Source organism: Sus scrofa, chromosome 15 (assembly GCF_054392235.1).
Source record: "Sus scrofa isolate SSC_HxYL_T2T_F1_AM1 chromosome 15, Sscrofa_HxYL_maternal_Yorkshire_Landrace_v2.0, whole genome shotgun sequence".
Taxonomy (NCBI): Eukaryota; Metazoa; Chordata; class Mammalia; order Artiodactyla; family Suidae; genus Sus; species Sus scrofa.
The window spans coordinates 14,170,497-14,185,356 of record NC_139397.1 but is presented as its reverse complement, the minus strand read 5'-3'; the positions used below and the strand labels follow the sequence as shown (position 1 = coordinate 14,185,356).

Genomic DNA, 14,860 nt, shown 5'->3' with positions numbered 1-14,860 from the left:
AACCTCATGGCTCCTAGTCAGATTCATTTCTGCTGCACCGCAACAGAAACTCCGAAATGTAGGTATCTTTTAAAAATCACTAAAAATGGGATTATGGTAGTTTCATATATTTATGCAATTTTACTGTACTTTAGAAAAAATAAAAGATTGCTATTTGTCTCAGAACTCTCGTGACAATTTTAATCTTGTAAAAGCTTGGAATGTGGAGTTCCTGTTGTGGCTTAGCAGCTTAAAGACCCGAGGTGGTCTCTTTGAGGTTGTGGATTTGATCCCTGGCCTCGATTTGTGGGTTAAGAATCTGAGATCGCAGATGTGGCTCAGATCTGGTGTTGCCAGAGCTGTGGGGTAGACCTGCAGTTCCGATTCGACCCCAGACTGGGATGGGAACTTTCGTATGCCACCACAGATGCAGCTATAAAAAGAAAAAAAAAAAGAAAAAAAAAAAAAAGCTCAGAATGCTTGGTACTCAGATTTCACTGTATAGTTTTATCCAGGTTTACTAGCTTCCTAGTGCTGCATAACAAAGCATCTCAGAGTAGCTTAAACATGAATTTGTTCTGAGTTTTAGAGGCTAGAAATTTGAAATCAAGGTGTCAGCAGGGCCATGTTCTCTCTGAAGTCTCTAGGGAAGTCCTTCCTTACTTCCTCCCAATTTGGTGGCTCCAGGCAGTCCTTGACTAGGGGCAGGATAATTCCAATCTCTGCCTCCATCTTCACATGCCTTGCTTGCTGTGCTTGTTTTCTCTTCTTATAAGGACCCCAGTCATTGGATTTAGAGCCCACCTGAAAGCCAGGATGCTTTCACCTCAGGATCCTTAATTAATCTGCAAAGACTCTTCCCAAAAGAAGTGACATTCTGACATTTTGGGTGAACATGAATTTTGGGAGGACACTATTCACCCCACTACACTATGTAAGCAAAATAATTTCTCTTTTTTTTTTGGGACCACACCTGCGGCATATGGCGTTCCCAGGCCAGGGACTGAATCCTGTAGCTATGGCAACACTGGATCCTTTAACCCAATGCACCGGCTGGGATCAAATCTGCACTGCTGCAGCAACCCACGTCATTGCAGTTAGGATTCTTAACCACTGCACCACAGCGGGGCCTCCATAATTTCTCTTTTTGACACAGGGTTTCTTAAAACTGCAAATTCAAATTTGGCTTGGTAAAATTAGAATAATTCTTCTGGGGAAAATTCTATTAAAAAATAAATCTGTAATCTTCCAAACAAATTAAATTGAATTAACAAAAAAATCAAATTCCTAGAATTAAATCCTCCCTTTACTTATTGACTAAAACTGATGTAAGAAAAATGCCTTTTGACAGAAAAAAGCATGACAGATTGGTGATATATTATTTATAATTTATTACTTACAAAAATAACTTCAGCTTTCTCATCACAATGACAATTTAGTAAATCCTCTCCTAGAAGTCAGGGGACTTGACACAATTTTTACTAAGAAGAACTTTCTTTTTAAATCCCTAAGCCATAATATTTTTAAAATCTAAAGACAATTTTTTAAAAATTTAGATGGTGAAACTATAACAATCTTCAAAATATACAGTGAAAGTTGTCAGTCAAGTATAAACTCCTAGTTGAAAATATTATAATTATTTAATGTTCATGTAATTTTATAGTCAAATCACCAAATTACAAGACAATGTTGGTAGACCATACATTTTCCAAACTATAAGAACAGATCCCACTTCATATAGTTTAACACCCAGGGGAAATTTTTCCTACATTAGTGAAAATTAATTTTATTATAAATTTTCAGGAATTCTTTCTAATGCACCAAGATTTCATATGAAAAAGCAGAAGTTATTTTTATTTTTCATAGAAAATAGTATGTATGAACCTAATGTAGAAATCTGATGTTAGACAATTCCTTTGGCAGAAAATATTTAAGTATAAACAGGTCTTAAAATAAATATAATCCATAAGATCATGAAAAAGAAAAATAACAATCCTGTATTTCTTATTAACACCAAAAGTATTTCAGTACACAGATTTTATACTATCAACCTGCAACACAAAATTCATTACAGTATGGCAAAAATAAAATTATTTTAATTTAAAAGGGAGAAGAAATTCTGGATGGATGTATAAAATTTCACAGATAAATGCCAATATACACTATATACATGTTGCATGTTATAGCATTCCAAAACTATATTAGGTGAATTTAACTGGCTGATCCCAATTTCGTAGGTGTGAAATATTTATTCTAGCTCAAAGACTTAAGCAAAATTAAGGTTTTACAACTAAGATCTCAATTATACATGAAATATTTACACAAACATTAAAATAACTGTTTATTAAATATTGTTTGGGAAAAATGTAAGATATCCATATATATGCAAACATTAATTATTTTCAAGAGCAGCTCTGTAAATGCTTTTTTATGTTGTTTTCTTTAAAGAATAAAAGATTCATTTCCAAAAAAGGAAGGTGCCATTTTAGAATTTTTTATAAGTATATATTGAATTCACATGGAAGGAAAATACTGGATAAAAAACAGAATAGAGACATGAAAGGTTAAAACTTTTTTTCCAGTTACTTATATTTGAAATAAGACAGTAACAGAAATTGGGCTTTTAAATACTGCTTGTTTTTTCCTTTAAATATAGACCAAGTAGTATGTATAAGACCATTTTGTTTTAGGATACAGTTTCTTTGAAAAAGGAACATACTTACATCAAATTTCTGTAAATAAATAAATGACAAAAATTTCCAGAGCACTGTCTTCAAATGGATTCTTAGAAAGACCAAGGCTTTCTTAAAAAACAAAAAACACATAAAGGAGTTCTCCTGTGGCACAGTGGATTGGATCCTTGGCTTGGGAACTTCCACATGCCAATGGATGCGGCTCCCCCCCCGCCCCGGCCCCCCAAAAACCCTCAACGATAGAGAAATCTTGCTTCTGTGCATGTTACCTTTTAAAAACTAAACTTAGGTCCATTGTTTTTCCTAGTCTGAATATCATGTATCTATGCATATGTATTTGCACTTTGTGTTATCTAAAAAGTTGGCAGATGATGCAGCAGTATGCACATTTTTAGAAGAGAAAACAATCCTTATTGGTTTATTACCTAACTCCTATGGTATGTGAAATCTATTAATACTATAAACTCACTTAAAACACAGGCTTCAGGAAAACTGGCTTGATGGCTTCCCAATAAATCCATTGCCTACTATTATTCCACAGGCTCAGGATTATTTCTGAAAGGAATAGCCAAAATTTTCAACAGTCTGGCATACAGAATGGTACTCAAATCACTTCTTTAAAAGAACACATCAATAAAAGGACACATCATCCATGGTTCGTATATAGTCCATCAAATTATTAGGAATGTCTCATAGCTCAAATTCACATGTAATCCATGAAAAGGAAGTGCAGCATCTTTATACTCTACACTACAGAAAAAAACAAACAAAAACAAGTGGACCATATCTTCATTAGAATCAGTGGCAATTCTAAGTGCCAAAGACCCTTGTAGGAAAAGAAATGTTTTTTTTCCAAGGAATGGAAATGTTTTCAGGGCCCTTCCTCAGCCCACTTTTGGCAAGCCTGGGGGACTAGCTAAATGCTTTATCACACACCTGCATTTATATGGTCTTCACTGATAATAACAAAACATTTTTGTTCCTCCCAAAGTGCTCTTGCTTCTGTAGATAATTAATGCTAATTATTACTCAACACATCACTGAGAGCAAAACTGACAGTATCAAAAACAAAACTGCAATTTAAGGAGCCAAAGTAAATATGCAGGGAAATGAAATGCTGATATAGAAACGTTTGTCTCTTAAAAGAATGGTGGGTGGGAAAATGAAAAAAAATATGCAGACAAAAAAATATTTAAAGGCTTTAGTGCTCTTCTAATTACCATGACATTTTAGGGGTAAATGGTGGTTTCTTTATAATGCTCCTACCTCATATTGTTTTTTTTGTTTGTTTTTTTTGCTTTTAGGGCCACACACGTGGCATATGGAAGTTCCCAGGCTAGTGGTTGAATTGGAGTTGTAGCCACCGGCCTATCCAGGAGCCAAAGCAACACCAGATCTGAGCTGTGTCTGCGACCTACATCACAGCTCATGGAAACACTGGATCTTTAACCCACGCAGTGTGGACAGGGATCGAACCCAAAACCTCATGGTTCCTAAGTCAGATTCGTTTCTGCTGAGCCACAGCAGGAACGCCATAGCTCATATTGTTTAGTGTCATAGTTACAAGGCTACTTGTTGGTTATCCTGATCTGAGAGATTTGAAAGTAAGAAAAAACTAACTAAAAGCAACCTGAAGCTGCTTCTCATTGAAAATTTGACTTCAAACAAGTTGGACTTGAAAAAACCTTTTATGGGCCTATCAGAGTACGATAAGTTTTTGTGCTTTATTTATTCATGTGTCTTTTGAGTTGAAGAAAAAAAAGTTTTCTTCTTTTAATATTTTCAGATTAGAATCACAAGGGTCAAGCAATACATTATGAAGGCTTTCGAGAAAATGCTTCGTTTGTTTTTAAAGGAGAGGCTGCTGCTGATGGTAATTTGCTTGCTGCTGTGCAATGGAATGAGCTGGAACTGCCACCGGAAAGCCTGCCAACTGCGGCAAATTGGAAGTAGTGTTCTGGTAAGATGACATATCCACAGACATCCCCATCTGCTGTGCGTAAGCAGCTGTACCAGTAGCTGATTGAAGGTTAGAGTTCTGGTTCATATACGCAGAATTGGAAACAGTGTCTTGTCCAGCGCTATAAACAAAATTTTAAAAAGAAAACCATACTTACTTCGCATTATTCAGGTTATAGTCAGAGGTCAATCATCATGAGAAAATAAAAACGTCTTTTCCATCTTTTTAACTGTATATAGCCCTACTATTCTGATTAGGATTTAACCACTCCAACTAGCCAACACTCTCGAAGTAATTTTTATATTTGGGAGGAAGAAAGTATTCAAAAAGAAATAATAAAGACTGTAAGGCCTATCTGTTTTGTCTTCTCCAAAATCTCTCCTGGAGAATGTTTACAAGTCTTTTGAGGAGATGCAGATTGCTCCCGCCAGCTGCAGTGAGAAGAGAACCCCAGCTCAAGTACACCCTCAACCTCTGTTCTCTCTTCCCCCTTCTCTCGGTCAGCACAGAGGAGACCACTCTTCCTTACACTCTTTACACTTTTGAATTCCTACATAAAAATAAAGGCAAGGAGTTCCTGTCATGGCTCAGTGGAAATGAACCTGACTAGCATCCGTCTATGAGGATTCAGGCTCAATCCCCGACCTCCCTGATCAGTGGGTCGGGGATCCGGCATTGCCATGAGCTGTGGTAAAAGTCGCAGATGAGGCTTGGATCTTGCCTTGCCTCTGGTGCAGGATCTGGTGCAGGCCAGCAGCTGTAGCTGTGATTTGACCCTAGCCTGGGAACTTCCATATGCTGCAGGTGTGGCCCTAAAGAAAAAAAAAAAAAAAAAAGAAAAAAAGAGAAAAAAGGAATAAAGGCAGGGAGAATGTGTAATCCACGTAGAGACTTGAATCTATCCTCAAGATGGTCCTGACCTATAGTTTACTTATTAGCACCATACAAAAGAAACAAAAACAAACCTAAAAAACAAAAACAAAATACCAAGTTGAAAAATCATACCAAACTGCAGGACTTTTGCTTGTTCCTGTAATTACTATAGCATGTCTTGTGAAAGAGATACGATTTATTTACTTTTTATTCTTTACAGCCACACCTACGGCAAATGGAAGCTCCCAGGCTAGGGATAGAATCAGAGCCGCAGCTGAAGCCTATGCCACAGCAATTCTGGATCTGAACCACATCTGCCACAGCTTGCAGCTTAACCCACTGAGTGATGCCAGGGATAGAACCTGCTTCCTCAGAGAGGAACGCTGGGTCTCTAACCCACTGAGCCACAACAGGAACTCCGATATATTTTTAATGCACTAAATACACTGCTTCGATACTGGCGTATTCATGTCTACACTCCTCCAGTTTTCTCTCTACTATTTCTAGTCTCACCCAGGATAACATTTTTACATTTTAATTGAATTAAACACCACTATGACCAGATTTTTTTTAATTTCCAGATAATATCTAAAATTTATACTCATGGAATATAAGAATGAGTAGAGACCTCAAAGATCATTATATTACTATACTGAATAAACATTTTATGTGCCAGAAGGCAAGATTTAAACATGTTTTTCAGAACAGAAGTGTTAGTATAAAAAATTACACTACAAATTCCATAGCTCAAACACACTTTTTGTAAGAGTCAAAGTAACAAAAATTTTTTGATTTTTAGGAGTGCATGCTCCTAAAATTCATCTAGGATTACTTTGGTAGGCTGATTACAGCACCATGCTAAGTATATTATTGGTTTGGTGCCTATAAGGGACAGTTAGCTTTATTTTGTTCCAGGATCCCAGATTATAAGCCAGGTCTAGGCACCATTTCCATACAGGCAGCAAAGCTAAAACAGCATCATTGTGATTTCATGGGATCATGAATGTGCAGTTCTAGACTTTTATCTCAATAGCAAAAGAGGGCACTATTATTATAAAAAGAAGGGTCTAGTTATTCTCATTCTGAAAGTCTGTGAAAATTTAATGTCTATACCTACAAAATTAACACAGCTCTCCAACTTACCTTAAATATGGAGTTTGACCAGGCTGTGTTGTCACTGAGGAATTCACACTTGGAGGCAGAGATCTCAGTGGACCGATTTGATCTGGTCCTAGGCTGTAGCTCTGGGCAACGGTGACTTGGTGAATACTTTGACCCATATAGTTTCCACCATGTGGCTGAACTGGATATGTCTATTAACCAAAGAAAAAAAGACGGACTCACTGATCTCCCAAACAGCAGCCTAGCAATACTTTTAAAACTTTACAAGACTTAAATGAAATAACATGTTATAGTTCTTTGGGGAGCAATCTGATTCCACCCCTCTAGTATAAACAGTAGAGAGCTTAATCACAGTGCCCAATCTATGGAAATTTATGATTTACTTGCTTATTCTTTTACTCCGCAGGGGGTTGAAAGGAAGGGAGGTGGTGAATTTTCAAAGAGCAGGTTGGACTCCATCCAGGCTGCCTATTACTAAGTAACACGTCTTGCTGTAGAGCCACAGAAACCTATATGCTCCCTTGATGGGCAACCCAGTATCACTTCAAGTCACCATCAGAGAGATGACCTTCTTCACCCCCATTTCAAGGCAACTTATTCAACTCTTTTTAAAGAATGAAACATAAAAGAAAAAGTTGAAGAGTAAACGGTATCAAGGCAGGGTACAGGCCCTCCCTGTTAATGCCTCTATCCTGCCCAGGACAGATAGGACAAAAGGAAAGAAGAATTGTGGGTAAAGGAGATGTTTCCTCAAGAAATAGCAAAATGGTCTAAGTATCTGGATATTTATACGTGCCCTACTTAATTTCCAGGATAACATCTCTTTAAGGACAGGATCTACCATCAGCCTACCAAATGTAGCATTCAGAACAATACACATTTAATAAATATCAGATAAGATCTATCATTGCTCCAGTTTTAAACTATGCTATTTTTAAAGCAAAGACCAATGACATGAAAACTTAGAATACTAGAAATGCCAAATCAACTACTATACTAAGTACAATCATATTACCTCCTTTGCAGACACAACAGCTCACTGACAATGGGGCTGGAACGGTGGGAAGGGAACCCTTCTGCAGGCTCCTGAATGGTCTTCACAGATACAACTAACAGGGTGGTACTCCAACTTTTTCTAGTGTGAACTTTTTTTTTCAAATTGGAATAGGAACTCTGAATATCTCAAAATACTATTACATATGAATAGTGTCGAGAGGATTATGTGAAGAATCAAACTAGATAGAAAGCTAACTTCTAAAAAAAATGAGTTGTATTTAGTGAAACACAAATTGTAAATAGCATGCAACAGAGAAACCTGACATAGGAATGACAGCCTTTTACAGACACACAAAGAAGTAAATACAACACACAGTCCTATAATACAATGGTGCAGACATTTCTATTTTGTTCCATTTTCACAGCAGCAGCAGCAGCAGCAGCAAATAATTCTTTGAAAACAGAAGCAACACTGAATAAACTCCAGCTGTCTTTTGCACTCAGAAATCCTTTCTACTCTCATATGTTCTTCATTTTCAAAAGTTCGAGACATGGCATATTTGATAAATGTATCTTGTCTGACAGTTACCATGGTAACTATTCTTTTTTTACATAACAATTATGTTGTGTCAAGTCATCTAGATTATGCACCCACATTTTAACTTTTCTCCTTGGTGTCCCCTCCACACAATCTTTTACATACCACTTATCATAAATCAATATGAAATTTGTTCATCCAAGCTCATTCTGAATTCAACCCCTAACTGGCTGAAATTTGAAAAAGGCTTCAGAGTACCGGATGCTCATCAATACAAATATTCACTTTAGCTGGGAAGCACAGAAGAGGTGTAAGTCCTGGAAGAGATGCTGTTCATGAACTGCTCATGGAACCTAAATGTACAGGCTTGCATCATATCCTCATCATGCATAGATTTTGAACAATTTGAGTTATGCATCTATGAAAATACAGACCATGATCTAAGAACAAAATAAATTCAATAAGCCTTTTAGTAATCACATAAGTCAAAGAAATCTTAAAAGAAATTTAAAAGACATGTCCAATTTTGCTTGCTGAGCAATAGGAACAGCATCAGCACCTCATCTGGAAGACTTCTGATATGCCAGGCACTGTTCTAAATCAAAGGATTTATACTTTATACTTACAAAAGGAATTTATACCTACATAAAGGATTTATGCTTGTATTTACAAAAGCTTATGAAAAGCAGAACTCCCCTCATGTAGTTAATGGGGCTCTTTATTATGTTAAAAATGAACTAACAGTGACCCAAACCATAGCAGTGACCATGCCAGACCCTTAGCCCATTTAGCCACCAGGGAACTCCTGGCATCATTCTGATATGAACATTAATTATTTAGCCAACATTTTTTTTGACAAAGATGAAGTTTAAAATTTTATTCATGGACCACAGAAATTTTAATACTATCCCTTAAAATATTTTTTTCCTTTTTCAGCCACAGCTACAGCATAAAGCAGCTCCCAGGCCAGAGAGCAAATCCGAGCCGCATCTGCAACCTACGTCACAGCTGGCAGCAACACCGGATCCTTAACCCACTGTGCTGAGCTGGGGATCGAACTGGCAACTCCACAGAGACAAGCTGGATACATTAACCCATTGCACCACAGCAGGAACTCCAAAAGCAAATTTTTTAATTGAAAAAATTTTTTAATTTTGAACGATGTTCTCAAAAAACATGCTCACCTGCACTGGAACCCCAGCTGATGAAGGTGGGTAATGTCCTGAATGATGCAGCTTTGAATAGACTGAATATACGGGAGATTCGTTCACCAACTTGTTATACAGTTCCAGAGCCTCCAAGACTTTTACATTCAATTCAGACAATTCTGAATGCTTCCTAATACAGAAGAAAAGTATGTTACTACTCTTCAAAAATTTTAAGGACATACTTAGTAACACAAATTTTTTTTAAATTTAGCACATTTTCTATTCATAAAAGGTTTTTTTAATATACTATGGAAGAACATTCAAAAGGGGGAAATGGGAGGAGGAAGTATTTAATTTATGTAATGACTGGGCTAATTGGACTCTTTTTTTTGGCCAAGCCCATGGCAATGTGGAAGTTCCCAGGCCTGGGACTGAACCCATGCCACAGCAGTGACCCAAACCATAGCAGTGACCATGCCAGACCCTTAGCCCATTTAGCCACCAGGGAACTCCCAGCATCATTCTGATATGACTTCTAAATAGGGAAAGTCCTTTCCACATCTAGTAAAATGCAGTCGACTCAGAATTTTGGCACTATTGAAAATTTTGTTTCTTATATTACAGGTTTGTGTTGAAAATTCAATTACAAAGAAGAGTAATTTCTAATTTAGGAAGAATACAAGCCTTAATTAAAAACCTCAGTAGAAAAAAGTACTTACTCAGGCAAGGCCCAGAGCGTATTATGAAGTGCAATATGAATGGGATAAAAGCACATTCACAAACAAAATCACATACATTTTCATTTGCTTATACTCATGAAAGGATCAACTAAAAGAAAATTAATAATTTTCCTTTAAGGAGTTCCCGTCATGGTGCAGTGGAAACGAATCTGACTAGGAACCATGAAGTTGCAGGTTCGATCCCTGGCCTCGCTCAGTGGGTTAAGGATCCAGTATTGCCATGAGCTGTGGGGTAGGTTGCAGATGTGGCTTGGATCCTGAGTTGCTATGGTTGTGGTGTAGGCCAGTGGCTACAGCTCCAATTAGACCCCTAACCTGGGAAATTCCATAGGACACGGGTGTGGCCCTAAAAGACAAAAATAATAATAATAATAATTTTCCTTTAAAATGCAAACAAAACCCATACATAACTACATAAACTAGTCTCTACTGATTGTTCATTGGTTTCTTTTGAAAAAGTTGAGTAAAACCAGGTCCAAATAAGAACATTTTCAAATTTGCATCTTCCACTCTGCCAAAGGAACTACAAAGCAAGTCCTTTTGATTTGGTACAGTTATATCTGTTTCCCTGAGTGTAATAAAGAATTCCCTTGAAACTGACAAGGTCATAAAAGTTAAACAGCCACTTTATCTGGCCTAAAACACGTCTGCTAACTAAATGTAGCTCTGTGAGTGTGTGTGTGTGTGTGTGTGTGTGTGTGTGTGTGCGCGCGCACGCGCGCGTGTACACAGAGAGACTCAAGACACAAGAGGCAGAAACAGGCATTCAGACCCAGGGCAACCAAATACATGACCTGGACTGAGTCCTATCAGGACTTACCACCTTTCTCTATCAAAGACTATTATGTCTGAAACAAATAAAAAGCGCTGGTTCCTCTCTTGCATGTGTGACTGCAAAAAGGAGGTCAAATTCTATTTTCAGAAATGGTAGTTGCAAATCACATAGGAAGCTTCAAAAATTAGTGTCCATGCTAACAAATGTGGCTCTAAGAATCAACCCTAGGCAGCTGGTCCACATAACCCAGCATGCTGATGAAACACCAGGGGAACACAGGAGATGACTTCGCCCCCTTGTGATCACCTTCGAGGATATGAGACATGACCCCAAAGTAGTAACAAATTTTGACTGAACTATCCTGGGACAGAGAAATTAGACAGAAGGCATAGTTCTCCCCTTCAAAAAAACTGTACTCTATTAGGGAGACAAGGCTAAGAACATGAAAAATAGCAAATGATATAAGACAGCATATAATTGAATGCAAAGTTCAATGAAACAGAAGACATACAGATGGCCAAAAAACACATGAAAAGATGTTTAACAGCACTCATTATTAGAGAAATGCACATCAAAACCACTCTGAGGTACCACCTTACACCAGCCAGAATGGCCATCATCAAAAAGTCTACAAACAATAACTGCTGGAGAGGGTGTGGAGAAAAGGGAACTCTATTGCACTGTTGGTGGGACTGTAAATTGGTGCAACCACTGTGGAAAAACAGCATGGAGATTCCTCAGAAAACAAAAAATAGAATTACCATTTGATCCAGCAATCCCACTCCTGGGCACCTATCCAGAGAAAACCATGACTCAAAAAGACACATGTACTCCGATGTTCACTGCAGCACTATTTTCAATAGCCAAGACATGGAAACAACCTAAATGTCCATCAACAGAGGAGTGGATCAAGAAGATGTGGTACATATACAATGGAACATTACTCAGCCATTAAAAGGAACGAAATACTCGCATTTTTAGCAACATGGATGGATCTAGAAATTATCATGTTGAGTGAAGTCAGTCAGACAATGAGACACCAACATCAAATGCTTTCACTGACATGTGGAATCTGAAAAGAGGACACCATCTTTGCAGAACAGATACTGCCTCACAGACTTTGAAAAACTTACAGTTTCTAAAGGAGACGGTTCGGGGGGGTGGGGGGATGCGCTTGGGTTGTGGGATGGAAATCCTATGAAACTGGACTGTGATGATCACTGTACAAGTATAAATGTAATAAATTCATTGAGTAATAAAATTTTTAAATTAAAAATAAATAAATAAATGAAACAGGGAACAGAAAAGTTTAGAGGAGATTAATCTGACTGAAAAGGCTTTATGGAGAAGCTAGGACTTAAGCTGTCACCTGAGGACAGATGGATAGGCCAAGCAAAAAAGGAAGCCTACGCCAGGTCCATGGAGCCGCATGAATTAAGGCAAGCAAAAGGAATGAGAAGGGTACACAGGAGAAGGATGAAAAGGGCCATCTGACTGAGACGGTAGGAAATGACTTTTGGAAGGCAGTAGGAAAGACTGTTAGAACAGCCTGGAACATAGTTAAGTTCAGACTACTGATCTCTCTTCAATAACTCTACCTATACTTTTTTTGGAGTGATTTACATATTTATCCAATATAATTTCCCAGTATGATAAATGCTACAAAATTTCATTCTGTACAATGACAGATAGAAATGAAATGTAAAACTTAATATTCTGACAGTAAAGCTTTCCTTACTAGGAAAAACAAACTGATGATGATCCATTCAAGGGATGAAAGAATATTTTATTCAACTCTGAGTGATTGAGAAGGGTAAATAGTCAATAAAAATTTGTTGAAGAACAGTAAGTATTTTCCAGAAGAGAAGCTGCATCTGCAGTCAGTGGGCATGGAACAGAAAATGCCACCTGGCCTATTCAGAAACTGAAATTGAAGAGAAAACTGGTTAACAGGTGAGCTCTCAAATAATTAACTCATATCAGAAATAATCACTCTAGGAGTGATTATTAGTAGTTAGCGAACCTGGCTTAGTAGTTAGCGAACCTGACAAGCTGGCTTAGTAGTTAGCGAACCTGACAAGCATCCATGAGGACAAGGGTTCGATTCCTGGCCTCACTCAGTGGGTTAAGGATCCGGCGTTGCTGTAAGCTGTGGTGTAGGTCACAGATGAGGCTTGGATCTCGAGTTGCCGTGGTTGTGGTATAGACTGGTGGCTTCATCTCCAACTGGACCCCTAGCCTGGGAATCTCCATATGCCGCAGGTGCGGCCCTAAAAAAAAAAGACAAAGGAAGAAATAATCACTGTAATTTTTAATTGTTCTAGACCATTTCCTCTGAAAATATTCTTTTTATCAACAAAAATAGAACTAGGGAATTCCCTTCACGGCTCAGCAGTTAAGGAACCCAACTAGGATCCATGATGTGGGTTCCATCCTTGGCGTAGGATCTGGCGTTGCTGTGAGCTGTGGTGTACGTTGCAGATGTGGCTCAGATCCCATGTGGCTGTGGCTGTAACTGGCAGCATTAGCTCGGATTTGACCCCTAGCCAGGAAATTTCCATATGTCACGAGTGTGGCCCTAAAAAAAAGGGGGGGGGGGCAAAAAATAAATAAATAAATAAAACAAAAATAAAACTATACTGTCATATGTTCTCTTTCTCTCACTATGTAGTATGACATCCTTACATAGATATTTGTCAATGACACGGCTTTTTATTGTAGAATATGTGGATGTATAATTTTTTAAACCAATCTCATACTGAAAGACATTTTAGTTACTTTCAAGTTTGTTGTTATAAATAACACTATGAAAAATACTCTAAGAGCTAAATCTTTGCATATATATTTATGTATGTGGCATAGGCCTGAAATTGCTAAGTTAAAAGATATGGATTATTTTTAGGCTCCAGTAAGGTTTATATAATTGCACCCCAGCCACAGCTAATGTAACACTGACCATTTTTCTTTTTAATCTTCTCCCATTTGATTATTCACTGACCATTATTAACATGCCTGCACTGAAACCAAAGAGTTGTATAAGTAGATATTCAATGCTTTCTCCAAAATAACACCAATAAAATATGATGAAACTACTACAATTGTTTCATTTATTACAACAGGGATTTATTTTTCATTTCCGTAAAAAAATGAAAATGAATTTACAAAATAATACCCCAGGGGGAAAAGAATCTGAAAAAGAATGGATGTGTATGTATGTGTAGCTGGATCCATTTGTTGTACAGCAGAAATTGTCATAGCACTGTAGGTCAACTATACGTCAATAAAACTTAAAAACAATCCAACCCCCCACAAAAACAAACAAAAACAAAAACAAAATGTCCCAGGGAACAAGATTACAATTTTCAGTGACTTGAAAAAATCTTGCTGTTACCACTCTGGTAAAGGCAGATAAGGAGTAATTCCAGTTCTTTTTTTGAATCTTTTCCCCAGCTTTACTGAGCTACGCAGTTCCTGCTCTCCTTGTACTGTTTGGTACACAAGTTCAGTAAACAGACTCTAGCATGGAATGATGAGGGAACACTAAACACCAACTCCTTCTGACTTAAGATTAAAGTTCAGAAGAATAAGAGAAGGAGGCAAAACTAAGATAGAAGCTCGAAACCCTAACAGTCTGTTCTTTAGTGTTACTATTCCTAAGAAGAGTAAGACTAGATGGGATAATGAAATTTAAAAGGACAAGAGAAATACAAGGAAGAAATATGAGAAGAGAAGGTATGCACACTGGCTTTAGACTCAGAAATACAAAGGACATTTCATTTGAAAGCTTCACAAACACTACTTCTCATGATATAAACAAGGCAATGCTTGCTTAAGAGCCCTATTCTCATTTTGTGCTGTATTCAACAACTTTCCCTTTCATTATTCATTACCCCTCCACTCCAGCCCAAGTAAGAAAATGAACACTGGTACCATTAAGAACAGGAATCCAGGAGTTCCCACTGTGGCTCAGCAGGTTAAGGCCCCAATGTAGTTTCCAAGAGGATGCAGGTTTGATCCCTGGCCTCACTCAGGGGGT

At 37.6% G+C, this 14,860-nt stretch overlaps 1 protein-coding gene and 1 long non-coding RNA gene across 5 annotated transcripts in view; one reads left to right on the top strand and one right to left on the bottom strand.

Annotated features, from left to right (window-relative positions):
- LOC146395727 (uncharacterized) overlaps positions 1-13,916 on the top strand; it is a 31,187-nt gene extending 17,271 nt beyond the window's left edge. The window contains exon 2 of the long non-coding RNA XR_014829041.1: positions 9,098-13,916. This is a non-coding gene — a long non-coding RNA (uncharacterized LOC146395727). The remainder of the gene's footprint in view (positions 1-9,097) is intronic.
- Positions 1,347-14,860, bottom strand: part of STAM2 (signal transducing adaptor molecule 2) — a 62,606-nt gene continuing 49,092 nt past the window's right edge. For all 4 annotated transcript variants that reach the window (XM_021076487.2, XM_084998647.1, XM_013997328.3 and 1 more), the window contains 3 exons: positions 9,346-9,499; positions 6,649-6,818; positions 1,347-4,753 (listed from right to left, as the gene is read on the bottom strand). In XM_021076487.2, the coding sequence (XP_020932146.1) occupies positions 4,522-4,753; positions 6,649-6,818; positions 9,346-9,499 (556 nt within the window). In that variant the 3' untranslated portion in view covers positions 1,347-4,521. The remainder of the gene's footprint in view (positions 4,754-6,648; positions 6,819-9,345; positions 9,500-14,860) is intronic.